The sequence below is a fragment of the Cervus canadensis genome, chromosome 10 (assembly GCF_019320065.1).
Source record: "Cervus canadensis isolate Bull #8, Minnesota chromosome 10, ASM1932006v1, whole genome shotgun sequence".
NCBI lineage: Eukaryota > Metazoa > Chordata > Mammalia > Artiodactyla > Cervidae > Cervus > Cervus canadensis.
The window spans coordinates 68,691,049-68,716,300 of NC_057395.1; the positions used below are offsets into that span (position 1 = coordinate 68,691,049).

The 25,252-nt window shown below is 51.4% G+C and overlaps 1 protein-coding gene across 4 annotated transcripts in view; it reads right to left on the reverse strand.

The window, feature by feature from the left end:
* Positions 1-1,221: 1,221 nt before the first annotated feature.
* CHD6 (chromodomain helicase DNA binding protein 6) overlaps positions 1,222-25,252 on the reverse strand; it is a 194,984-nt gene continuing 170,953 nt past the window's right edge. For 3 of the 4 annotated variants that reach the window (XM_043480181.1, XM_043480182.1, XM_043480183.1), the window contains 10 exons: positions 23,267-23,327; positions 22,353-22,569; positions 20,454-20,662; positions 17,825-19,408; positions 13,800-13,951; positions 13,199-13,405; positions 11,625-12,077; positions 9,888-10,082; positions 8,864-8,983; positions 1,222-4,186 (listed from right to left, as the gene is read on the reverse strand). In XM_043480181.1, coding sequence (XP_043336116.1) covers positions 3,287-4,186; positions 8,864-8,983; positions 9,888-10,082; positions 11,625-12,077; positions 13,199-13,405; positions 13,800-13,951; positions 17,825-19,408; positions 20,454-20,662; positions 22,353-22,569; positions 23,267-23,327 — 4,098 coding nt within the window. In that variant the 3' untranslated portion in view covers positions 1,222-3,286. Of the gene's footprint in view, positions 4,187-5,878; positions 8,512-8,863; positions 8,984-9,887; positions 10,083-11,624; positions 12,078-13,198; positions 13,406-13,799; positions 13,952-17,824; positions 19,409-20,453; positions 20,663-22,352; positions 22,570-23,266; positions 23,328-25,252 lie in introns of those variants that run through there. The other variant, XM_043480184.1, reaches the window with a different exon arrangement.

Consider the following 25,252-nt stretch of genomic DNA (forward strand, 5'->3'; position numbering starts at 1 on the left):
ATAAAGGAGGTAGAATCTACTGGGGTAGGCTTGGAGGTCAAGGGTGAAACCTTGATCTTCACAACTTATCATTCTACCCAGAAGTGCTACCCAGGTCTAGAGATCTACAAAGCCGGCAATACATATTTACTTGTAGCAGAAGTCTGTAAGGGCTTCTGGAAGCATGGCTCACTCAGGCTCCAGGCTGTTTATCTACCATCTATTGAAACTAGGTAGGGAGCCAGCCAAGGGTGAGGCCGGCGGGGCTCCTGCTCTCTGCCTCCTTGCAGACTCCGGACATCTCTGCCAGCCTGGTTGCTAACTTCGGACACAGCCCTTCTGGGGCTTCAGAAGCCATGCTTCCCAAAGCGAGGGATCACAAAGTTCTTCACTTCAGACACAGGAGGCACTTGGGTGTTTGGGGGCCTCTTCCAACCCACAGAGGTCCCCCCCACCTGCTCCGTGAAGCCCCAGGTGTGTTACCTGAAGGGGAAGGCCTCTGGCATGGGGCTTAAGAGAGTGCAAGCATCAGCTGTGGGCGCTCAGGCCCCGAGTCTGGGGAGCAGGTGCTGTGCTGCGTCCCCTTCTACTGCGTCTGTCTTAACCAGGTGTTCTGGGAGCTCAAGAGAGAAGGCAGGCCAACCCTCATGAGCAAGTATTTACCAAGCCCCCAAAATGGTGCCCGGCATGGGCACCTAGGAGACAGTGGACTGCTGTGTGCATGCGATGCCTTCATAACATGCCCGGGCAGCAGGAGACAGCCGAGTGCCACTGAAGTCCTCAAATACAAACTTGACTTTTAAACTTTTTTGTTTTTTTAAATCCAGGATCGAGACCACAGACAATTTATTATGTAAGACATGGGGTGAAGAATGATCAAGGAAAAGTTATGGCTGTGAGTGACATGGAATTAGATGAAAAGGCTCAAGTTTGCTGAAGAGAGTTTTAAATTTGGCTTTTGCTCTTGGAAACGTCAAAATAATCATAAGAAGCACTTATGCCTTACAGAGCAAATAATCCACAGAGTGTCATTTTCATTTTGCAAACAGGGACACAATAGCAGTCAAAGAGAAGCCTAAACACCCGGAGAGTTAACATACAGGTTCGATAAGATATAACAAGGGATTTTTAGCATGCTGGTGGGTTGTTAAATCAAATCCATACTGAACCCTGTGACCTACTGGAGGTTCTAAGTGGAACCTGGGGAAAGCAGCCTTTTCATACAAAACAACAACAACGACAGAAAAGAAAACCCAGGCTCTGCTGGGCGTCTATAATACTCATTTGCAGTAAGGCTTTCAAGATACATGAATTTTTATAGCATTTGTATTTTAAGGATTTAGGGCAAATACATTTTTTTTCCTACTTGATAAAAAGAAAATTAGTACTTAAAAGGTTCAAAAATATATCAATTGAGTGATTTTTTTTTTACATAAATAAATTATATTGATTTTTAGGATTTAACAGCTGAAAAAACCCTTTCTGCTTCCACTGGAGGCAAAACTGAACAAAATGTTAGTTAAATAGAGAGAGCAGCATTTCTAAGAAATCTGTTGTCAGCATTAGAGACCACCTATGCAACAAAGATGTCATTAAATAGAATCGGTTCAATTACTGGATCCTTTCTTCTTATGGAATCGGTTTACAGAATTTCTGATTTATAACTGATTCATTAAAACTGGGACTCCACTTTTTAAAAATAAAGCTTTTTTTTTTTTTTTCCGGTCATGATTTAACAGACTTCTTCGAGATGCTCATTTTAACATTTACATAATTTATAATCCCAAATGTATAAAAGACAATTGACAAAAGCATCATAAATAAATAATGCAAACTGAAATAGTTATGTCGAACTTTTGGACCTTCTGATAAATTATAGCAAAACTGTTACAGAAAAAGTAAAAAAAAAAAAAATACAGTAAATTGTTGACAACAAAATGTGAAACCAGTACTAGTAACGCTTCCAACATTTCCAACGGTCCTGCACAACCCTGTGGCCCGCTGGGGACTGAGCCACGAGCTTCTTTCAAGTCTCAGAGTGTGAACTGTGGATGGAGAGTGAGACCATCAGAAGGGAAGGACCGCGTGGTGGGGGGGTGAAGGAAGGCAGGGCGGGAGCGGGCAGGGTGGGGGCGGGCTGCCCGGAGAGCCGGGCAGCTGAGGAAGAAGGGGGAATGTTAAACTTGCCAACACAGTCTCCACTAACTTGATGATCTGAGATCTGGGTCCGACTGTAAAATATAAACTGAAAAATCCGGAGAGAAGGAAAAAAACGTCTCACAGTTGCACTCTTTATTAAGAGGTGGAACGCACGTAGGTTTGACAACCTCGAACCCCTGGCTAGTGTCAAAGAGTGTTGGGGGTTTTCTTGCAGGCTCCAGAAAGAGCCTGGGTCCTGGCGAAGGGAATCACAAAATGAGTCCAGGAGGCTCCAGCAGGGGCCAGAGGGGTTCCTAAGAGGCCTGAGTAGGGGCAGAGCTGGTCATGTGCTTTAGGCCGTGGGCAGTCGTGCTCCCCATCCCACCCCACTGGTGGCAACAGCCCGCGGTGTGTCCAGCTTGTTCGTACTGGGAATCCCCTTTTCACTTGGGAGGAGAGGGATGTGTGCGTGTGTAGAAATGATGCCTGGTCACTATGTCTTCTTGTTGCAGGTTGCCTGAAAACCCAGAGTGGGGGGGGGGAAGTCGTGTTACTACCAGTAAGGTTTCTGTTTTAGAAAGAAATGGATATGTGTGGTTTCAACCATTAGTTAGATACTTCTGCCTAACCTACTCGTTTAGTAATCGTGATAAAACTGGGAAATATTTTAACTAAAAAATATGCACCAGCATTTCCTTTCTCTGTGCTTTTTTTTTTGGTTCCCTGTTACCCTTCTTCCCATTCGGCACAGCTCACGGAAAAAAAAAAAAGAGAGCTGCTCTCTGCCTCGGCCCTGCACTGGTCAGTCCCTAGCTGGCTTTCTTTTGCCATTTTTTTTTTTTCCTCTTCGAATAAGTGGGAAACTTGGAAGAGAAGGGGGCAGGGTGTGTCCCCACGTCTGCACTAACTACGATCGCTGGAATGGACGACTGGATAACGGAGTGAGGGGTTCTGCACCTCCTATACTAGGTCAACGACACGGAGCTGATGACGTGGCAAGACCCTGTGACTATTAACATCTGTTACCATAGTTCTCAGACAGGAAATCAGGGAGGTAATAGTACTCATGGAAACACAGGTTCTTATGACGGTGAAGTGAGGGGAAATAACAAACCTTTATGGGATAAGAAACTTACAAGTCACAATCATTTTCTTCGATGAAAAAGTTCTAATTGGTGTCACCAAGAGAGTCCTGGGGGCCCCCTTCCCGGGCCTGTGCCGCATGTTCTCTATCGGGGGGTGCGGGAGCCCTGGGTTCTGGGCAGCTCTGTTCGCTGCCCGGTTCCCTCTCTGGCCCAGGCACAGGCTCTGGGTTGGGGTTCGGGGTGTCCCCCTTGGTTTTCTTCCGCTTCCTCCTCTGGCTCTCCAGACCTGCTGCTTCAGAGTGTCTGGCCTGCTGCATGGCCGGCAGCGCCATGCCCATGCCAGGGGAGAGGAACATGGAAGGGTAGATGAGTCCGGGGGAAACGCCTGGGATGAGGAACGGGTTAAACGCCACGGGGCTGCTTGTAGTTATTGCGGGCTCGGGCTGGTCGGAGGAAAAGGGGCTAGGGCCGGGCTTGTCTTCGGCTGACGGGTCCGTTTTGACGTCGTGGCTGCCGGGCTGATCTTCCGCAGTCTTTTCGGCCGCCGATGCGCCGCCCTTGGTTGTGCTTGACAGGGGCGCTGGCACGGCCGAGGCGCAGGTGGTGGCCATGGGGGCGTTGAGGAGCCCCCCGACCCCGAACATCTGGGGCACGGCGGCCATGCCCGGCAGCACCATGGGCAGCATGCTCAGCGTGCTCTTGACCTCCTCGCCTGGGGGCATCGCCGCGAAGCCGGCCGGGAACCCCACCAGCCCCGTGAGGGGGATGCCCGGTACGTTTCTCATGTTCTGCAACCCGACCAGGTCCATCCCGGCAATCAGGCCGTTCATGAACAGCGGCCCCATCCCGGAGGGGGTGTCCGCCACTAGGGCTGGGGTCTTCAGCAGCTCGCTCCGTGGCCGCCTGCCCCTGCGGCGGGGGCCCGTGTCTCGGAGAACGGGCTCGGGCAGGGTGTGATTGAACTTGTTTTCTGGGAGAAACCCCTGAAAAAGGACAGAGAGACAAGAGATGCTTCAGGCGATGGATGGCAGGGGGGAGCAGCTCGGGGCTCTGCAGTGGTCATTCCTGCCTGCCCGCCCACCAGGAGCTGCACAGCTCTGCGCCCCGAGGACATTCCGTTTGAGGCGGACAGCCTGCAAGCGCTGAGCAGCTTCCGACAAGCTCACGCCCAGGGCCCTGTGGAGAGGCTGTTGGAGACCTGGGAGCTGGGGCCAGCCAGGGACCTCAGGTCTTAGCCCAGAGTGTTTTTACTGAGGGATAACCAACATGATAGCAGTTTCACATGTAAAATATAAAACCAACAAGAAAGGACTTCATGAGTTTGCATGTTGTCCCTGCGCAGGGCCACGCTTGACTTCCCGGCTTCATCTGATCTTAGTGTGTGTGCAGCTGAAGCCAGTGGTCGAGACTTGTGGCTGTGACCCCCTTGGCTAGACCCCCCACGTTCACCTCCCCCCTGACACAGGAAGGGTTTTAACTGAAGCCAGAGCTGAGCCGGAGGATGGGGTTTGGGAGCAGGAAGACCTGAAGCTCCGTTCTGACCTGCAGGTGCCCCCGGCTGTGGGTGAGAAAGGACAAGGGTACCCAAGTCGGATCCTTAGGAGATGCCACAGGTCTCTGCTCAACGGGTGGGCACGGGCACAGGCTGGTGGGTGACACCGGTCAAGCTCTCAGCGAGCACACGCCTGCGGCAGCTCCGAAATGGGGACTGGGGTGGGGAGGGGGTCTCAGCAGAGGGACACTGGCCGTCAGAGGGGCAGACGAAGCGGGCGGCGATGACAGGAGCCAAGCAGAGCTACTGCCCGTGTCGGCCGTGCGCACCCGGCTCCACGTGCCTGCTCTCAAATCGTCATCACACCCACCCTACCAGTCGGCACTATCGTCACAGCCGTTTCACAAGGAGTTCAGAGATTCACACACGTGTGAAAAAAGTGCACTCAAATGTTCCCAGGTCCCCGGAAATAATGTTATTCCTGAGATCATGTATTTGTCCTTCAATTTCCCTAAGAATATCATAGAAAAAGCAAGTAGTCATGGGCAAAGAGCTCTATGACGGTCACCTTTGTGTGAGGAGAAAACCTCTCAGCCAGCCTTGTCTTAGGAAAGCAGACGAGGAAGAGACCTCTGGAGCCGTCAGTTCAGTCCCCTTTCTTCCTCACCAACTGAGGAGGGGTGGGATGTGCCCTGGAGCGCAGCTAGGCCATGACAGAGGGCCCAGACCTCGCGGCCCACCTGTCTGCTCCTGTGCGGGGCCAGACCCCTGCACCCATGAGCCGGCCTGTCCTGAAGGATGGGGCAGCCGCGGCCCGGCCATGGGATGGCCCACCTGTCTGCCCCAGTGCGGGGCTGGCCCCCTGCATGCGTGAGCCGGCCGCGGGAACGAGGCCTGGGGGAGCAGTTCTGCCTGGTTCCCGCTTCTAAAGCAAGAGGGTCGGATGCCAGGGCTGGGGCCGGGCTGAAAGAAGCGTTTCTCACCACTCTCTCTGGAGCCCATTAGCACAGATCGCCTCCCTCTGGAACCCAGGGCCCAGTCACGGGGACCAGCACTCAGCCACGAGGCCTCCCGAGCCTTCCTCCCTGTTACCGAGAGGCAGGGGAAAGGCCCAGGTGAACCTTCTCCTTTTGTGCCCTCAAATGCCCCCACCCTCCCTCTCCCCATCACCCTCAGCAGGAGGGCCTGAGCCGTCTCACAAGTCTGTCGGAAGAAAAGAAACCCCGAGCTTGCTGAGTGAGGCCTCCAGCTTCTTTTGAACAATCTGCTACCTATCTACACAGCAGGCATCTGGTAACACGCTATGAGGCCATCGGGCACTGGAGAGATGACTTTGGGCGGCCTGCACCCTGCAGGACCTGTGGGCCCTGTGGCCCGGCCCCCCAAGTTCAAGCCACACTCCTCAGGCGTCAGGATGTCCCCACCCTCGCTGGAAACCTCTGGGGCACACCACGCTGGGCTCTCTCAGGACAGGGAAATTGCCCAGGAGGCCAGGCTGGCCGCCTGCGCCCTTTAGACGGGGGAGCAGCAGCAGGAAGGCCCTGGGGTGAGAACAGGGCTTCATCCCCCTGCAGAGCACGCAGCGGGAGGGCAGAGGAAAGGGGCTCCACCTCTTCCTATGGGTGGGCGCGTCATCCCGCCCCTGGCCGGCCCGTGGCTGCCCACCCGGGGCACGTGCCCCTCCCAGCAGCGTGGGGACCACACACGGCGGCCAAGCCAGGCTTTGGCAGCTCTCCCTCCTGGTAATTATACCCTGGGAACAGGCCTGCTTCCTCTTCCAGGGGAGGCTGGGGGGAGGGCAAGGCGAGGGGAGACTCCGAGGGGCAGACGCCAGGCGACGGGTCTGCTCCTCCTGATGATGGCATGCGTATGTGCCCTCAAGACCTCACTCTAAACCAACACAAGGCAGCGTTTACCCCACAGCCTGTGTGTCCTGGCTCTAACACTCAAGTCCCGGGTAAAGACAAAGGAGGAGGTGATGGCCAAAACTGCCTCGTTCTTCCCAGGAAGGTGAGTCAATTCAGCTAACATGCCCTGAGTGGTGAGAAACCTTACCCCCAAATGCAGCAGGTGGATCCTGGTTTAAAAATTCTAAAAACAAAATACAAAATCTAGCTTGGAAAGACACTTCTGGGAGAGCTGGGGAAATCTGAATATGGGCAAGCTACGACATGTAACTGACATGAGAGATAGTGGTGACAGATACATGGGAACACGTTCCCAGGAGACACATGCTAAGTGTTTATTTAGGGGTGATATGTCATCTCGCAGGGCTTCCCAGGTGGCTCAGTGGGTAAAGAATTCGCCTGCAATTTAGGAGATGCGAGTTTGATCCCAGGGTCGGGAAGATCCCCTGGAGGAGGAAATGGCAACCCACTCCAGTATTCCTGCCTGGGAAACCCCATGGACAGAGGAGCCTGGGGGGCTATGGTCCACGGGGGTCGCCAAGAGTCAGACTCAAATGAAGCGACTCAGCAAGCACGTAGTCTCCACAATTTACCGTCAAATGGCTCAGGAAGAAACTAGCAAAACCACCCCACCCACTGCACACGGGTCGGTGAAACAAACTTAACCCTGCGTGTGAAATATATGAGGCATATGTGTGCGTACACACATGTAATAACGAGCGACCGCTATGTGCCGGGCGGGCATTCTTAAAGCTGAGTCCACCTGTGTGGCGTGGTTGGTGGAGCTGGCAGCCGAGCCCCAGCACACACAAGGCAGGAGGGCCTGGAGGCAGGGAGAAGCTCCTTGCGGGATTTGGATATTTCTAGAAGAAACGGGAAGGTCTCTAAGGGACGGACAAGGAGTGTCACACACCCAGAGGCTCCGGCCCCAGTGGGGTCCTCCGAGCAGCCCCGAGGGCCAGGCGAACCCTGCCTCCAGTCCGGGCCTTACTGCAGGCAGGGGACCCCAAGGCGGGGCCTGTGTTTACTTAACAAAGGAGGGAAAGCGCATCTCTGGCAGGAGGCTGACTTGTGACGACAGCTTGGAAATGAGTGTTCTGGCAGGAGATGGGCGTCGGCTGGGCTGTGATGAATGTTAACTCCCAAAGAACGTCCGAGAAACTGAGGTATGAAGAAAGAAATGAGGAGGTCAAGGGGGGAGCCATGTCTCTCAACCAAGAGCTCAGAGACCCCACCAAGCGAGGGTTGGGGGTGGTCTCTCATGACAAAAGGAGAGCTCGGGGAGGCCGAGGGCGGGGCTGGAGAAACAGTGAGGAAGGACGTGGGATCGGCCTGGCCAGTAGGCAGTCGTTTGTCGAGCTGCTAGTGGAGTGACCCTCCGGGCCACCAAATCACAAACGCGCTTCCTAACAACATTAACAAGGAGGAAATGACTAGGGTGGGTGGTCTCTGGGAACTAAACACAGAAATGGTATCCTGGAAATCCCTCAGAGGAGGAGAGCTATAGATGACTGAGCACCAAAGGAAGGCGTTCAGGAGCACCCGTGAGTTCAGAGGACAACCTATGAGGGCAGAGCCCCAGAGGACCCTCAGAAGCACCCTATTTGGGCAGAACTCACTTTGAGAAGCATGTTTGAGTATCATCTGCCCAAGCTTAATACGCTTTCAGGTTGAAATGCTACCGCCCCCTAGAGGTTGCGAGTCTTCTAGTCCAAATTTGTACTCATCTGTAAACTATAATTAACTCGGATTCGTTCTAGTGCAAGTATCTGCAGATGCCTTTGAAGTCTCTTCCAGGCTCATGATTCTATAATAGGAAAAGGGCAGTGTGTGGAGTCAGCTGTTTCTCATTGCCAGCGAGGACGGACGAGGAGGGGGTGTCTTAAATGGTAGCCGGAAAAACTTAAGGCTGGAAAATGAAAATTTCCAAAAGAGAAGTTTTGTTAAAACATTGGATAACAGACTCCTGATAAGACTTAAAATGTACTTTCCCTGAACTCTCCAAAATGGGGGGAATCAAGCCTTGGGAGTTGTTTCAGTACAAAACTTAACCCCAAAGTTTTGAAGGGAAAGGTTGAAAACAAATGACCACGGGAAGACATGCTGCTGGTGAGAACACCCCAACACCAGCTGTCCCTGCTCATCAAGCCCCTGGGCGGACCCTGGTCCTTCTGCTAAGGCAGCCTGGCTGCCCCTTCCCAGTTGAAGTGTCCTCTCCGGGTCTGCGGGGCCGGGCTCCACTGGGACGTCCTGTTCCTTACCCTCAGGCCTGGCTCCTTGGGGACAGCAGGAACCCTCTCTTCCCCACTCAGGGAGGTGACGTCTAACGTTCCAGGCTCCTTACAGCGTGGCCTCCTCTGCTTTGGTTTGTCTGAAAAATTCTAGGAGGTAAATGGAAACCAACGTTACAGAATGCTCTGGCCACAGGGTCTCCTGATGTGGGTGGTGCTGCTCAGATGGTCGTGCGGTTTCCTCACTCATGGCCCTCTGCACAGAACCTGTCAGGTCAGCGCTGCGGAAACAGCCGCGGGGCCCCACCGAGGTGCTCTCCTTGAAGCCACCGCGTGCCTGCAGTGAAGCTGCAAGGTGGGCCTCCCGTGGGGGGCCCGCTGGCCCTCCAGGCTCCCAGGGCACTGCTTCACCCCTGCCTCTGCCTCTCTGAACTGTTTTCTCAGGCTCTCTCTTCGCTGCTCCCAGCCTGGCGGGCTGTGTGTCTCTGGAGGGTGTGTGTCTGTGAACGCATCCTCCTCCTTCCTGCGAGCTTTCGAGCGCCTCCCCTTGCTAACAAGAGGTAGCCAGCACAGTGCGGGTGGTGGTGGGGTGCTGGTGCTGGGGTGCCCTCTCCTCTGGACGCCTGCTCTGAAGGACCAAGAGCAGAGGAGTAAGAGGGCTTGATGAGCAGCCCCTGGGCTGGGACTGAAACTAACCCGTCACCTCAGAGTGGAGACGCGGTGACTTGAGAAGAATGCCGGGAGCATTTCTGTGAAGGGGAGCAGTGCTTACGCAACATAAAGAATGCCCTGTGAGCTCACAAATGTGGTGACTCGCGGGGAAGGGAGGGCCGAGCGGAGGCTCGCTGTCCTGGTAAGAGGTCACACACGTCGACCTTCTGGCCTGGTGTTCTGAGGTGGGCTGGGATTTCTGTTACCAGAAGACGTAACCAGAATTTAAACTCCCCCGCTCCCACCTTCCAGTGACGTTCTCGGAGGACACAGACCTCCCTTGGGCTCCCCAGCCCTCCTGGGCCCCCTCTGCGTCTCCGTGTCAGAGGGGACACACGCTCACCGTGCTGAAGCCTGGGACCTCGAGGGAGCAGTCGGCCTGCTGCCGCAGCCAGTCCAACAGGCTCTTGCTGGGAATGGCTTTCTCGGCCGGGCTGCTGGCGGCCGGGGTCGGCTCCGGGATCGATGTGGCGGGCACCGGCCCTTCAGGAGGGTGTGGGGTGCTCAGGGGAGCCTGTCCTGGGTCTTCGTGGACTTCCTGGATGGAGGGAAGACGAGGATGTGCCCTTCACCGTGACAGAATGAAAACTGGTTTCTTAAAGGTGGTTCTTCCCACCAGAACAGGACCACCCGTGCCCAACCGCTGATCCCTGCCACAAGTTCCTGACGTGGCAGGAGACCCCTCCATCCGACTGCTCTCCTCCCCACTTGGCTTCGCGGTGACCTATGTGCCATCCTACCTGCTCAGGCTCCCTCCTGCCATCTTCATCACCAGCATGGACTGTCCCCGTGACACTGGTCACCGCACTTTGCTCCCCCATGGCACTTGTCACAGGTTTTCACGTAACAGAGAGTGCCACCCTGCAATCGACTCACCTGGTTCTCCCTCTGCATATGTACCCGCCTGTGTCCCCAGTGCCTGTATGGGGTCTACTAATAACATATATCTGTGCTAAATGTCTCCATGATAAGATCTTCAAAATACTCTGAAGCCAAGAAAAAAATACTTCACGTACTCCACTTGAATTCTATGATCACGACAGGGAAAACTACGGCTTTGAGCCGCTGAAAAACAAGACCACCTTCTTAAAGACACTGGGGAACTGGAAAGGGAAAGAATCTGCCATTTCAGCTTCCCAAATAATAGAGAAAATCAAAGAGAAAGACATCTACCGAACAATACAGCAGGGCTCCCTGGCTGTAGAGGACCAAGTCACTGGTTTGGTTCCCTGGTTTGCCACTTACTACCTGTATAGCTTGGGCAAATCATTCAATGCTTTTAAGTCTCAGTTAGCTCATTTCCAAAACGGGAACAGTAACCACACCTTCACAGTGTTGCTGTGGACATCGTACAGGGCAATCATGTAAAACCCCCAACGCAGTGCCTGCCAGAGGCACTCAACACTCGTCACTATTATTCCTTTTAAAGTAGTAAGAAAGCAAGAAATGCTGGTTCCTGCTTCAGAGCCTGAAGTCCAATAAATGGGACAAATCAAAACACAAAGAGAGAAGTCGGTGGGCTCTGACACAGTAAGCAAAGTCAGAGGGGATCTCTTGGGCACTTCTCTGTTTCTGACAAGGATTTCTACGTGACCTCGGCAAAACCTCGCAGTGACCCTCGGTGGTAGAAGCTGCGGCCCCCAGTTTAGAGAGGGGCAGAGCAGGGCTCGATGATGAGCCCAAGGTCACCCAGCAGGTCAAGCAGCAGCCGGGCCAGGACCGATGTTCAGGACGTCCTGACCCCCAAGTCCCTGCTCCTGGAAAGCCCGCTGCTGCAGACCCAGCCCTACTCCTGCTTCACTCGTTTGATCCCCAGGGGCTCCGAGGCCCTGGAGGCTGGGCTGCTTCTCTGTGAAATGGGGAGACCTCCCGACTCTGCCTTCAGGGTGCAGGCAGGTTAAGAGCCCTCGATGGACTAATATGTATTTCTAGAAATGACTGAGGACAACTGATGACAAGAGGGAACAAGCAGGACAGCTGAAACAGGGGAAAAGGTCCATAAGTCAAAAGCTGTTGTGTCTGAGGAAGAACGGTCTGCTGCTCAGTGTACAGAGGTCAAATGTGCACCTCATATACCCACCAAGATGCCAGCCTGCAGGGTCTGCTCCTTCAGGAAGATGAGGTCCACCCCTCCGTCAACATGTTTCCGCCTTCCTCTCCGCCTCCTGGAGGCAGCGTCATCTCTCCTGAGGCTTCCGTTGACGATCTGTCCGGTCACTGGGTGGATCAGGCCAGCTTGCAGGATGCCCGACAAGTCCATGCCAAGGGCTCCTTGCAGTGAACCGATAGCCCCCATCTTGGGGGTGCTGGCGCCCACTGGGAAAGGGGATGTGGCCCCTGGGGACCCCTCCGACGGGCAGGAGAGGTCTATGGCTGACTCTCCATGCCAGCCGTTGAGGACGATGGGGGGGTGCCCGTGGGGGGCCGGGAACTGCTCCAGGCTCCGCGTCTTCGAATCCCTCTCTACCTCGAACTCATAAGGACGCCTGTGCTTCTGTTCATCCTTTGTGAAAACCGGAGCCAAGAAGCTCTCCTGCAAACACACAGACGTGGCAAGAGAGGTCTGAATGCCACCTCTGTGGCTCAATGCTGGCTCTGTCTCCGCCCCAATTTCCTTGGGACTAGTAATCACCTTCTTGGAACTTCTTTCAACTCAAGCCTTCTCAAACTTCAGTATCTACTCGCCTGGATAGCTTGTTAAAATGCAGATTCCACTTCAGTGGGCCTGGGCTTCTGCATTTCTAACAAGTTCCCAGGTGCTGTGAAAGCTCCCAGTCCACGAACTACACTTGCAATTGCCAAGATCATAGTTTAGGGAATCTCTACCTCAGCTGTACATCAGAATCAACTGGGCAGTTAAAAAATTTAAAAAAAGCCAATACCAAGTCTGCACCCTGGACCAATCCAACCAGAACCTGGAGCGTCTCAAGGACCCCAGTGGAGTTCAATGTGCAGCTAAGAGCTAGTGTGCTAACTACCTACCTTAAACTTGAGTCCTTGAGTTTTCACTTGCGTTTACAAACCTCAAATAAAACTCATCCCACTACTGACGTCCCCCATTTCTTTTTAAAAAATATTTTAAAAATTTATGCATTTATTTGGTTGTGTCGGGTCTTAGCTGTGGCTCTCAGGATCTTTTTTTGTGGCACACGGGCTCGCCAGCCATGGAACGTGGGCTTAGTTGCTCTGCAGTATGTGGGATCTTAATGCCCTGGCCAGAGATCAAACCTGAATCCTCTGCTTTACAAGGCAGATTCTTAACCGCTGGACCACCAGGGAAGTGTCTGACTTCCTTCATTTCTATTGGCTGCTACCGTTCCCAGTCCTCATGTATTCACCCCTCCCTTTCCTCATATAGTCATCTGTCATCAAGCCATGTCCGTTAACTCCCTCCATTTCTTTGGATCCACTCCTGCCACTAAGCTGGTCGAGAACTTACCTTGTCCTCAAGTGCCCATCTGCCTCCCCACCCCAGAGGTATGCCCCTTCCTGCCCCCATCGCCCACAAACCAGCACACCACTCCCATTGAGCTGCAAACCCACTTTCATCACGTACTTCCCCGCTCCAAGATTCGAATGAATCAGTCGATCAAGAAGTGCAAAGTGTCGTCCTCCTTTGTTTCAAGGTCAGACACAGCATTCTCAGGGGCTCACCTTCTGCATCTGGGCCACCAATGCTGCACCATTGCTGAAGCCATGCTCCGATGCCTCTGGCTCCGAGAGGCCGCTTCGGGGACCAGCGCTGCCGGTTAACAACGGGGTGGGCAGTGTGCCCACCGGCTCGTACTGCTGGCTGGAGGGCCACTTCCCCTTTAACACCACGTGACAGATGTTATCTAGGCGGTTGATTATCACGCGATCCTATAAGAAAGCACACAAACTCTGAGGAGGAAGTACTAAGTTAACCAAGTTTACAAAGTCCCTTGAAATCAAGCGGCACGTTTTCTGACCAGAAGGAGTTGATTAGAAGGCGGTGCACACAAAGGGACTCACTTTTTGAATCTTAAAAGAAATGGCGCAGTCTGGACAGTGAAGATGAAAAGCTGCAGTACTGTAAATAATGAAGATGCGCTGAACACTTTGGTCTTACAGTCTAATTGTGGTCCTGATACCTTTAAAGTCATGTAATGAATATCTTTTAAAGATATTAAACATTTGTCTGAGTTGATGACTCAGAAAGATTCTAAAAGGTTTAATATAAAGGATTCAAAAGCTGAGGATGCTCTGAGTGGGGCATGCAAGCTCTGGGAGGTACCTTTGGCCACTCGGAGAATGAATAGAGCGTTTTCTCCTGGAGCAGCTGAGCAATGGTGGGAGCCCGCGCCTCTTGCAGGTCGTCCCCAAGGTCTCCCGCGATGCCCGAGGTCGAGCTCTTGCTCTCCTCCTCAGAGTACTTCCCTGGATAATCTGGGAAGAGAGGTTTTTTTTTTTTAAAGAAAAATGAGACAGGTAGTTGGAAGACTGGAGTGATCTGAAAGATCAAGACATCTGAGTGGTTTTTTTTTTTTTGGCCGCACTGGATGGGGGACCTAAGTTTCCCAACCAGGGATTGGACCCACGCCCCCCACCCCCTGAATTGGAAGGGTGGAGTCTTAACCACTGGACTGCCAGGGAAGTCCCTCTTATTCTTAAAACACTGGCCTACTGTATGCTTATTTATTTTAAACTGATTAATTACCATGTCTTCTATTTCCAGAAGCACTCTATCAGTTAAGCCATAAAGCCACATCCTGCTCCAAGGCTACCCAAGCAGGTCATCTGATAAGAGTCTGCATCGGTAACCAAACAACACTGGATGACGGCAAAGGCTTCCCCACTTGGTGCGGGTGAGAGGGAAGTGAACACTGTGCTTCGATACAGTGGCAGGGACGGTGTGGGAAATAGAACATGGCAAGAGGCTGAGATTAATGAGGAAGGAGGAAAAGTCCTGAAACTTACAACAAAGGTAAACAGACCTGATTTATGCTAAAAAATGATGCAAAGACACCTAGGACATTCAACATCACTGACAGGAAGAAATGGAAATGTGACTCATTCTTTCGGTCTTCAGTGATAAACATTTATTATCAGCTGTGAAATGGATCTTCAGCCATCATCCGCTTCACAGTGCTGACAGGAGACAAACTGAGTGTAGGAAAAGCTGTGGGCCTCTTCCGCAGCGAGATGACGGGGCGTCCACCCTCCGCAGTGTGGAGGTCTCACTGCTGACTGTGCACCAAGTCCCCCAGGGGGCCGCAGGGACCCCTCCCCGGGAGCAGCACCTCACCAGGCCAGGGGATTCGAGGATAAACAGCACAGTGTGGCGGCTCTGGCTTTCTAGGCTCTTAACAGCTCCACGAGGGGCAGGCAGCAGGGAAAAACACTAATAATAAACGAGCAGTTTCAGTTATAAACCATGGTGAGGACCATAAAGGGAAAGAAACAAGGTGCCTCGATAGGGAAGGAGGAGGAAAAAACCTGCTGGCAGAAGGGAAGGCTGGGAGAGGGGGCCTCTCAGACGAGAGACCACCCAGGAAGAGGCAGCGGCGGGGGAAGGGTGCGGACGACTTGCTGAGGAACAAGGGGGGGGGCCAAGTATATACAAAGATAGGGGGGTGGTGGTGGAGGTGGGGCAGCCATCACCATCATGCTGAGCTTTTTGGGCTGGGACAGAAAATCCAAATTATTCTAGGTCCAATGGGGGCACATCCCTGCCATGTTTTCAGCAGAGAAGGTGAATTTAAATTTTGAGAAAAGAACACAATGCTGCGTGAGGAGGAGTCAGGAAAGAAGAGGCTGGTCCCCCAGCTAGGCCAGAGACTGCTCCTTTGGGCACAGAGTCCCAGGCTGAAAGACAGGGAGGGCCCTCTTGGCCCCCACCGAGCCCACACCCCGGGTATGGAGGAACCCTTCTGGGGTCTGCCAAAGCTCCTTCAAAGCACTGGCGCAAGGGACTCCCCACCGCTGAGCATGCGGGATGCTCATCAGAGCTTATCAAGTTCACTGCTGCCTCCTAGCCCAGCACAGCCCGGCCCCACGGCCAGCAGAGGACCGAGCACCTCCTCTAACCCATCGTTGCTGGACTGCATGTGTTCCCAGGACTGAGTAGTTGGTGATTTCCCCCATGACAGAGTTCAAAGAGCAAGGTGTACATATAGCCCCGCGTGTGGCAGGGACCCTTTGTGGCCTGGGGAGAGGAGGGTGGGCAGGTCAGGGCTGGCTCCTCCTGGGGCGGCTGAGGCCACAGGGGTGATGCCGCTCCTTGCGGTCCAGCATCTCTGGCCTCAGCCCGGCTAGTGGGCTCACACTTTAACTTGGGTTCAGAACCCTTCCCAAGAGAGTCAGCAATCACAAGGCAGAAGCCACAAGTGGGAGCTCAGAAATAAAAAGGAAGTCGGACAGCCCGGGGAGCAGAGCAGGGTCTGCTCTCTCTTTCCCACTTTAGAGCAGCGGTACCCAATATTTTTGGTGCCAGGGACCAGTTTCGTGGAGGACAATTTCTCTAGTGACCTGGTGGTTGGGATGGGTGGAGGATGTTAATGCAAGCGATGGGGGTGGGGGTGGGGACGCTTGTAAAATACAGATGAAGCTTTGCTCGTCCACTGCTCGCCTCTGGCTGTGTGGCCTGCGGAACCTTAGCTTTGGAAGAAGTCACTGTTCCATGTGGGAGGGGCTGGCCCACCTGAATCCCTGTGTAATAAAACACATGGGCCCTGGCACCAGGCCAGCCACCAACAGGGTACTCTTTGTTTTTTTGTTTTTTTTCTGACAAGGATAAATAAGAACTATCTTTTGTTCACCCTAATACGCCCTCTTGGGTTTGAAGACATAAAAACGACAGTGAAAAAGTTAAAAACCATTTGTTGTTGATCAGGATCTCTAATCACTATATTCATATCCACGTAAAGCATATGCAGATCTCAGGTCACCTAGGTTCTTAACATTTTCAAATCCTTTCCTTACCTAAGATTTCCCTATTTCAAAAGATCAAACCTCTTTGCCTTTTTGTTGAGTTCCATGGAATTTGGTTATTCTTTTTTTTTTTTTTTACTTAAAAAACTATTTATTTATTTGGCTGCATTGGGTCTTAGCTGTGATACTCGAGATCTTTAGTTGCAGCATGTGGGATCTAGTTCCCTCACCAGGGATCGAACCAGAGCCCCATGCATCTAGAGCATGGAGTGTTGGCCACTGAACCACCAAGGAAGTTCCCTAATTTGGTTTTTCTTATTTCTGTTGAGTTACTCAAAGGAATCTCAATACAATGCACTGACATTACAACACAGGGTTTTGACAATTAAGTAAATAAATGGGACGATCTTTGTCAACCTTACTAAGTGTTAGTTACTCAGTTGTGTCTGACTCTTGGGACCCAATGGGCTGTAGCCTGCCAGGCTCCTCTGTCCATGGAATTTCCAGGCAAGAATACTGGAGTAGGTTACCATTCCCTTCTCCAGAGGATCTTCCTGACCTAAGGATTGAACCCAGGTCTCCTGCACTGAGGGCTGATTCTTTACTGTCTGAGCCAACAGGGAAGCCCAACCTTACTAAAAAGTTAAGTGAAAGTTGCTCAGTAGTGTCAGACTCTGCAATCCCATGGACTATACGGTTCACGGAATTCTCCAGGCCAGAATACTGGAGTGGGTAGCCTTTCCCTTCTCCAGGGGATCTTCCCAACTCAGGGATTGAACCTAGGTCTCCTGCATTGCAGGTGGATTCTTTACCGAGCTGAGCCACCAGGGAAGCCCAAGAATACTGGAGTGGGTAGCCTATCCCTTCTCCAGGGGATCTTCCCGACCCAGGAATCGAACCGGGGTCTCCTGCATTGCAGGCAGATTCTTTACCAGCTGAGCTACCGGGGAAGCCCAACCTTACTAAAGATCACAGTTATTTTTGTGGAGTTCCTGAAAAATGACCCGCATCTCTGTTAAACTGTAGGTTCCTGGCGTTCCCGGGCTGTTCTACTTCACCCAGTTTCAGCACCCTACCTGGTAGAAGAACAAATTCTTTCCCCTCGACGTCCGATACGGCATCTCACATATACCGGCACACAGCCCCTGCCCAGACCACGCAGCTGATGCAGCCAAGGTGCTACAGTCATCCTTAGCTTTCTGGAATGATCAGATGTAAGCTACTCTGCCTCATTTTCAGAATAAGCCCTGTAGCCTTCGTGTCTAAACATACGGTGGGTGTAAGAGATCAGTTTCAGAAGCAGGAGAACTCTCACCAGCCCCCACGCACTCGTCCTCCCCAGCCTGGGAGAACTGGTTCATCCAAGACACAAGGTCCCACACACGATACCTTGACTCTGGCAGTTCCCGTCTTTATCGAACTCCTCTTTACTCTCATAATCCATGTCTTCCGGCTTGACCTCACTCCCTTCAGGATACGGAGGGAGACCTTGGTTCCCTTCTGTGCTCTCTTTCCAGGGTTCCTTCAGAAGTTCCTGCTTCACTTGGAACAGCTCAGGTGGGACAGCAGTGGGCTCACCCCTCATTGTGACATTATTGGCTTTGCTTATGAAGGGGTCTGGGGGGTAAGCCTGGGGTTTCTCCACTTCAAACTCGTCCTTCTCGAGGCCATGCGCCCACCTCTTCACGTGTTTGCAGTGACACTGACAGGCTGCAGGAAGGAAAGGGCCCTGAGGTCCAAGAGGCTGGCTTCTGGCCTCCGTGCTCCCTTTCTTGGCTTCCTCTGTGAGGAAGCCGGCCAGGCTCTGCTCCCCTGCCATGCGGGTGGTGGGCTCGCTGAGAGGCGACGCTGTCAGCCTTTCCCGCCTGCCTGCGGCCAGCTCAAGGCTTTCCTCCTCGTTTTCGTCCTCGTCGTCCTCCTCGTCGCTGTGGTTCGGACCCAAAACCAATTTGCTTTCTAAGCTTTTGCTTTCTAGTAAGTCGATTAGCTGCTGGTCAGATGACATGTTTCTTCTGGAGTCGCAGACACTCAGGTTGCACATGTCGACGAACCCGCTCTCATTCCCTGGGTCCAAAGAAGGGGAGGCGAAGCAGTTGGAGCCCAGCCGCCCAATGCTTTCAGGTCTTGGCCCGGCCTCGCTGCAGCTGAGTTCCCCTTCCTTTGAAAGAGACATCAACAGGTGTTTCTCGTTTTTAATGTTCATCTGAGCTACTCCTGCTTCTAAAGTTTCCATAAAAGAGGAATCTGAGGCTATTTTTGCCTCGTGGCCCCGGGGCTGGCAGTCCCCGTCTCTGCCTGCGGAGATGGCCGCGGTGACTTGCCTGGACTCAGTACTGGCACCTGGGCTGCCCTGAAAAGGGCCTGTCTCCTGGCTTAGCGCCTTCTTTCCGTACATCATGCTCTCCAAGGACCCAGGCAGCAGACTCTCGTCATGGGTGAGGGAAAGGACATCCTGAGTTTTAGAGATGAAGCTTTCACAGGTCATGTCAGATAAGCTGCCCCTGGGTGGACCAAGGTGATCGTCTCTACCTTCGATTTTCACGAGGTTCTCAGGTTCGTTTTCAAGGGACTCGGAAGTCCGGCTCATGTGCGTATAGGCCAGAGACTCATACAGTTTGGAGTTGGTCTGGTAGAGGCAACAGAGACTCTCTGGGGCCTGGGGGTCAGGTCTTTTGTGCTGGGCGTAGTTCCTGTAGGCGTCCAGGAAGGACAGCTGGGGGTCGGTCATGACGTAGTAGTCGGTGCGGTTCAGGCCGTGCTTGGCGGTGCCGATCAGCAGGTCGCGGTCGTGCTTCCCGCACTCCCACCAGACGGGCAGGTAGAGGCTGGGCCTGCAGAGTTGCAGGCGCTCATGCAGCTGAGGACATGTGAGCACCTGCTCCCGGACCTTCCGCAGCAGCTCGATGCGGTACAGCGTTCTCGCGGCCCGCTCTTCCGTGATGGGCTCCACGTAGATGCTGGGATCCAGGGGGCCTGCGAGGGAGAACACAGAGCCCGTCACTTAAGCCCACCTGAGCCCCTGCATCCTTGATCTCACAGTTTGACCACCTGGCCCTGAGCAAGGCAGGGCCTTAGTGGCCCCTCAAAGATGAAAAGCTAAAACAGGAGGGAAAGATTTTATGAAACTTGGACAGACCCGCTGAGGGTAAAAGGAGAGCATGAACACTCCAGTTCTGGAAATATTACTTCCTGATCAGTAAGCCTGTACTAAGGGCCTTCTCACTAGATACTTTACGGATGCTGTTTAGATCCCACAAAACCTCTAGCTACACCAGCATCCCTGTGTGAGGATGAGGAAAGAGGCTTAGACAAGCCGACTTGCTCAAGGTGTCCAAACCAGAATGCCAGTCTAGGTCTTGTCACGTGACTCTGAGATCCAGTCTATGTAGCTCCCTGGTTTCACTGAAAACTGCCCGACTGTGCCACCAGCGGGGCAAAAGGTGGGGTGTCGAAACATGCTGCCGTCTGTCAGCCCAGAACCCACGCTGAGTAGGCTCGACGTTTGTTTCCGCTTTTTCTAGAATGTAGTACTATGGTCCAGAGTGAGTGAATCCATTACAATGAGACTGAAGAGAGGCCAGGGGGAAAGTTGGCGCAAATTCCCACTAGGAAGAAATTTCTCAGACGGGGCCTCTACTGGAGCACAGGAAGTTTAAATGACAGGCCCATATTTTCCGTGGCTACAAGTCAACACACGAGAAAACATTTAAGATTTAGTCTAAGTGAAGTGCAGAGCTCACAGCAGGATAAATCTCTATAAGGCTGAAAAAAGAAAACAGTTCTGTGGCATTTTAATCTGAATTTCAATTTTTGGTGGAGTTACATCATTTTGGGAGACAGATTTTATTTTTTGAGGGTGGGCTCAATTAGAAGTGTGTGAGTTTGGGAAAACCCACTTGTTTTTATCTGAATTCTCCATGCAGTCTGTCTATAGCTAAAACTAAAGCAACTCTGTACCTTGAAAATAAGCTTTTACCCTCTCTGTCCCCCTGGGGAGAGAGCAACAGAGCATCCTCACCACCGTCCTTCCAGGCCGGCAGACGACAGACGCTGCGGCACATGGACACGAAGCTATAGAAATAGTGCTCCAGGCTCTCGTCCGACTTCTTGTCCAGACGGGAAATGACGCGAAACTGCGTCCAGTCAAAGGTTTTCTTCTCTTGATCGTAAACGACACCAAAGGAAGACACTGTTCTGTAGAAGTCGGCTTGCTCCCTCCTCGTCCACCTAGAGACAGAATCAGAAAGGAGAGGGAGCGGTTTTCCCTTGTGGCTTTTTTTTTTGTTGAAAAAAGCTTAAAACAACTACTTGCTGAGTGCCTAGTTGGAGAGTCTGTGAGGTTCACAGAACAGGCAGAGCGTATCTATTTTATTGTTTATTTTTATTTAAGTTGGGAGGAGTCACTTGTAACAATAACAGCCCATCAGCCTACCACCACCTGCAAATCATGTGTGCATGCTTGTTATCTTTTGACTTACCAGTTTCAGAAATTACCCAGTTCATTTCCTCTTGTGGGAGATAAAGATTTTAATATAAAAATACTCTGTAGCCTTAAATATTCTGCCCATGACAACAGAGAATCATAGAATCCTGGAGGATTATACAAGGATTCTATTAGAATCATAGAATCCTGGAGGGATCTTTTGGACCATTAAATTCACTTCCTTCATTTTACAGATGGAGAAGCTGGTGTGGAGAGAGGCGGGGGTCTCCCCTGGTCACACACCTCCCTGACTTTCATCTCACACGGGCTTTCTTCCTGGTCTTAATGTAAGTAGATGGGTGATCTTTCCTAGGACACAAAGGCTCTCTAGATTTTATACCCTGCAGGACTAAAATAATGACTTAAGGGAAATGGATTATTATTTCCCACAACAGTCTTTACCAGGAGCTCTTGTACATGGTACTTGCTACCTCCGGAGGGACTCAGCTAGGAGTGGGGTGAGGGGTCAGTGGAGGAGTGAGAATAAGGGGGGAGGGGGCTCTGGTTCCCTCTTTGGAGCCAAGTGAGAGAACTTTTCTCCTTGAATTACCAAATTTCATAAAGCCAGGAATATAGAGAAGTAATTAAACTCACTATGTGGTATTTCAATTCACTGGACATTACAATAAAAGGATGGCTATATAGAAACTCAATCCTAAAGGAAATCAGTCCTGAATATTCATTGGAAGGACTTATGCTGAAGCTGAAACTCCAACATGTTGTTCACATGATGCGAAGAGCCAATTCGTTAGAAAAGACTCTGATGTTGGGAAAGATTGAAGGCAGGAGAAGAAAGGGACAACAGAGGATGAGACGGTCGGATGGCATCACAGACTTGATGGACATGAGTTTGAGCAAGCTCCGGGAGTACGTGATGGACAGGGAAGCCTGCTGTGCTGCAGTCCATGGGGTTGCAAAGAGGCAGACACAACTGAGCAACTGGACTGAACTGACTCAAAGAACGTGAGCTTCACTGACCCGTTCTCGTGGCCTCATCCCCAGTCTGTGCTGACCTTCGGCTGCCATTTTTAGCTTAATTCTTAGATGGGCAAGTACCTCCTTCCGTCCTTCAGGGCTGGCATTTTATGGTAGTCATTGCTCTCAAAGGCTTGATAAGGACTGTTGGCTACAACAAGGCCACTTCAATGCGTGCTATTCATTTTGCTGCTAAAAGAATATGACCTGATGCATATGTTTAAATCACATCCCCAGAGACTGCAGTCCTGTTCACACAAGTCTGGGAATTGTGAGGAGAGGGTGTCCTAGATCTCACTGGACTCCTGGGCCAGCATGACACCACCACTGAGGTTGGATTTAACGGCCTCTAGAGACGGCTTGACTCCACACGAGAACATCAGACACACCTGCCCTCCAGCTATCAGTGTTTCCCTGGTCACCTTGACCCAGGGGGCAGCTCAGCATGCCCTCTTTTACCTCTTTTGGGCTTCCTTGTTGATGAGCTCCATCTCTGAGGACCTCCGGAACATCTCTTCCTGGACCCAGTAGCCCTGGTTTCCTAGTCCCAGGACTTCAGGCCGGCAGAGCTCCTTGCGGTTACAGCGCTGGTAAATGGTGACCAAGCGTCGGAGACGAGCAGTGAGTGCGGATGAAACCGGCCAGGGCGATTTGTCTGGGTCGGAGCCATCCTGGGCTTCAAACATCAGTGAGGATATTAGTATTTATAGACAGAATTAAGACTATGGAGAGTGGGTTTTTTGGTGGTGGCTGTTGTTTCCCTTCGTTTAAAGAAAACTAAAGTGGACTCTCTAACTTAATGGAAGTAGCTGATACCTAACAGCTTGGGAGCAAGGCACAGCTGGAAAGGCTGCAATGGTACTTCAGAAACAGCTCTGGGTGTGGTGGGCTCTGTTCTCTCTCAGATACAGTGTGCCTGTCTGTGGGGGCAGAATGGACTCGAGGGTCTTGCTCTAAGGTATGGGAGGCCTTCTCTATCTAGAACTATGGGTTTTTGCGTGGCTGGGCTTTCTAAGGACCAAAGCCTGCATTAAGTCTGGATTCAGAAAAATAATCAAAAAGACAAACCAAATACTTCTAACTTTTCTCGAAAGAGAAAAAAAAAAAAAAGAAAATCAATGAAATCATGATTTCTTTTCATCCTCAAAATCCATCCTGACTTTCATTTCACTGCCAGGCAGAGGAAGCTGGCCGGAGTCACATTAAAGCTCCATGTGCGACTCCAGCAGAGTTTGGTGAAGGTCAACTTTAGTGGCTTTTAAAAACAACCTCCTTAAAAAAAACAGCATTTTAAAAAAAATTACGCATGAACTCCAGGATAACTACAAATGGAGATATTATTTCTCTTTGCCTTCAGAAAGACACAGTCTCACCTGCCCGGGTGTCATCCTTCTTTTCAGCAAAAAGGCCATCACCTCCGTCACTGGAACTCTCCTAGGGACAAATGAAGTTGAGTCATCAGCAAAACTGCAGCTCAGACACCCAGTCCCCGTACAGAAGGAGTAAAGATGCACAGGCAACATCTCCTGACCAAGAACATCTCAAAGATCAAGACGGTCCCTGATGAATAAAGCTTAACTTATGCACAGTCTTCAAAGAGCCAGAAAGCAGTTTATTTAAAATAAGCATTGTTTTCCCCCTGGAATTCTGTGGAATGATTCTGCCTGTAGAGAGAATGAGATTGAAGAATGATGAACTGGCATGCTCCCCCTGGCAACTACATTTTACATGCACTATTTTAATTGTGAACTTAAATATTTGCTTTATCGTCGTCGCATGCAATCTAATACTGTCATTTCATAAAACATGTGCCTGCGTCGTTGGATTTTTGCTGTGGGAAAGTGTCACGCTCATGTTCATTATGCTGCATGTACTTTACAGCAATCGACACTATTTTCCTAAAACACGACTGCTCCAGACGGGAGACCTGATGGTGCAAAACTCCAGGAATTTAAAATTAAAATAGCAATCTGAAGCTCAGAAGCTGAAGTGATATCACAGGCACGGAGCTTATCCAAGTCAGAGTATATGTCAAGCTGGCTCTAATGGATTCCTCTCCAAAGGCTTGCTTGGTCTCAGGAAATGAACTTCAAAGGCTCCTCACACACAAGGCATGTGGGAGTTTGGGGAAGGGCAAAGAGCTAGTGCTAGTCTTCAACTAGATTCCGTTTTTAACACAAAAATTTATTTATTTATTTTTTTAATGAAGTAAAGTGGACTTAACATAATAGTATTATATTAGTTTCAGGTGTACAACATAGTGATTTGATATCTCCATATGTTATGAAATGATCCCCACCGTGGGTGTATCTGTCACCACACAAAGTTATTCCAATATTCCTAACTATGTTCCCCATGTGGTAGGTTCCCCCTATTCACACCTCCATGACTTATTATTTTATAAATGGAAGTTGATGCCGCTTAATCTCCTTCACGTAGTTCACCCATTTTTCCCCACCTAACATACAGTGCTTCTGACGAGTATCTTAAGACCTGACCGATAGGTGAGAATCAGCCCAGGATTCATGACTGCCGCCAAGAGTGAGCACAGGGCCAGATCAGAAGAAGGTTTAGCAATCCATAGCCTGTCGATGGTTTTTGTGTGGCCCTTGAGTTAAGAATGGGGTTTACATTGGAGGAGGAGGAAGGGAGAGGGGAGGAGGAGGAGAAGAAAGAGGCAAAGGAGGAGATGTGATGGAAGACTCTTCTGGCCCCCAGGCCTAAGATATTTACTGTCTGGTCCTTTACAGAAAACTGGGACCCATAGCCCCGGAGAGCCGTAACCTCGGGTCAGGAGGGAGGGACAGATACTGACGACTGACGATACTTAAAATCCAAACCTCTCTCCTGGGCCCTTAATACCGTGGAAGGACCTGAAAGATAAAACCTTGAGAAGGCAGAGGAGCAGGGGTTCATTTTCTTGCTGGCATAGTGATAACTGCTGACGTTACCGAGAACTACGTGTCACTGTGCAAAACCCTTTACATGGCTTCTCTCCTTTAGTCATCAGAACTGCCTCCCCAGGTAGAAAGAAAGTATTAGTATCCTCATTTTACAGATGCAGAAAACAAGTTCGAGGAAGTTCTGTAAGTTGCCAAGGTCACATGGATACCAAAGGGCAGAGCTGGATTTTGAGCACAGGAGTCTGCGAAGGGCCTACACTACAACCACTGAGCTGTCCCAAAAAAAGAGTCCCGGCTGAAAATGTGACTCAGAGAGTGAAACCTATTTAGGGCTGGAGAACATTAGTGTAATCTCTCTCCTTTGGCCATACGACATCAGTGAAGGGAGGAAGCCTCAGGCTCATCGACTGGACCATTCTGAAGTGTCACTTAAATGTACCACCACAGCCTTTACCA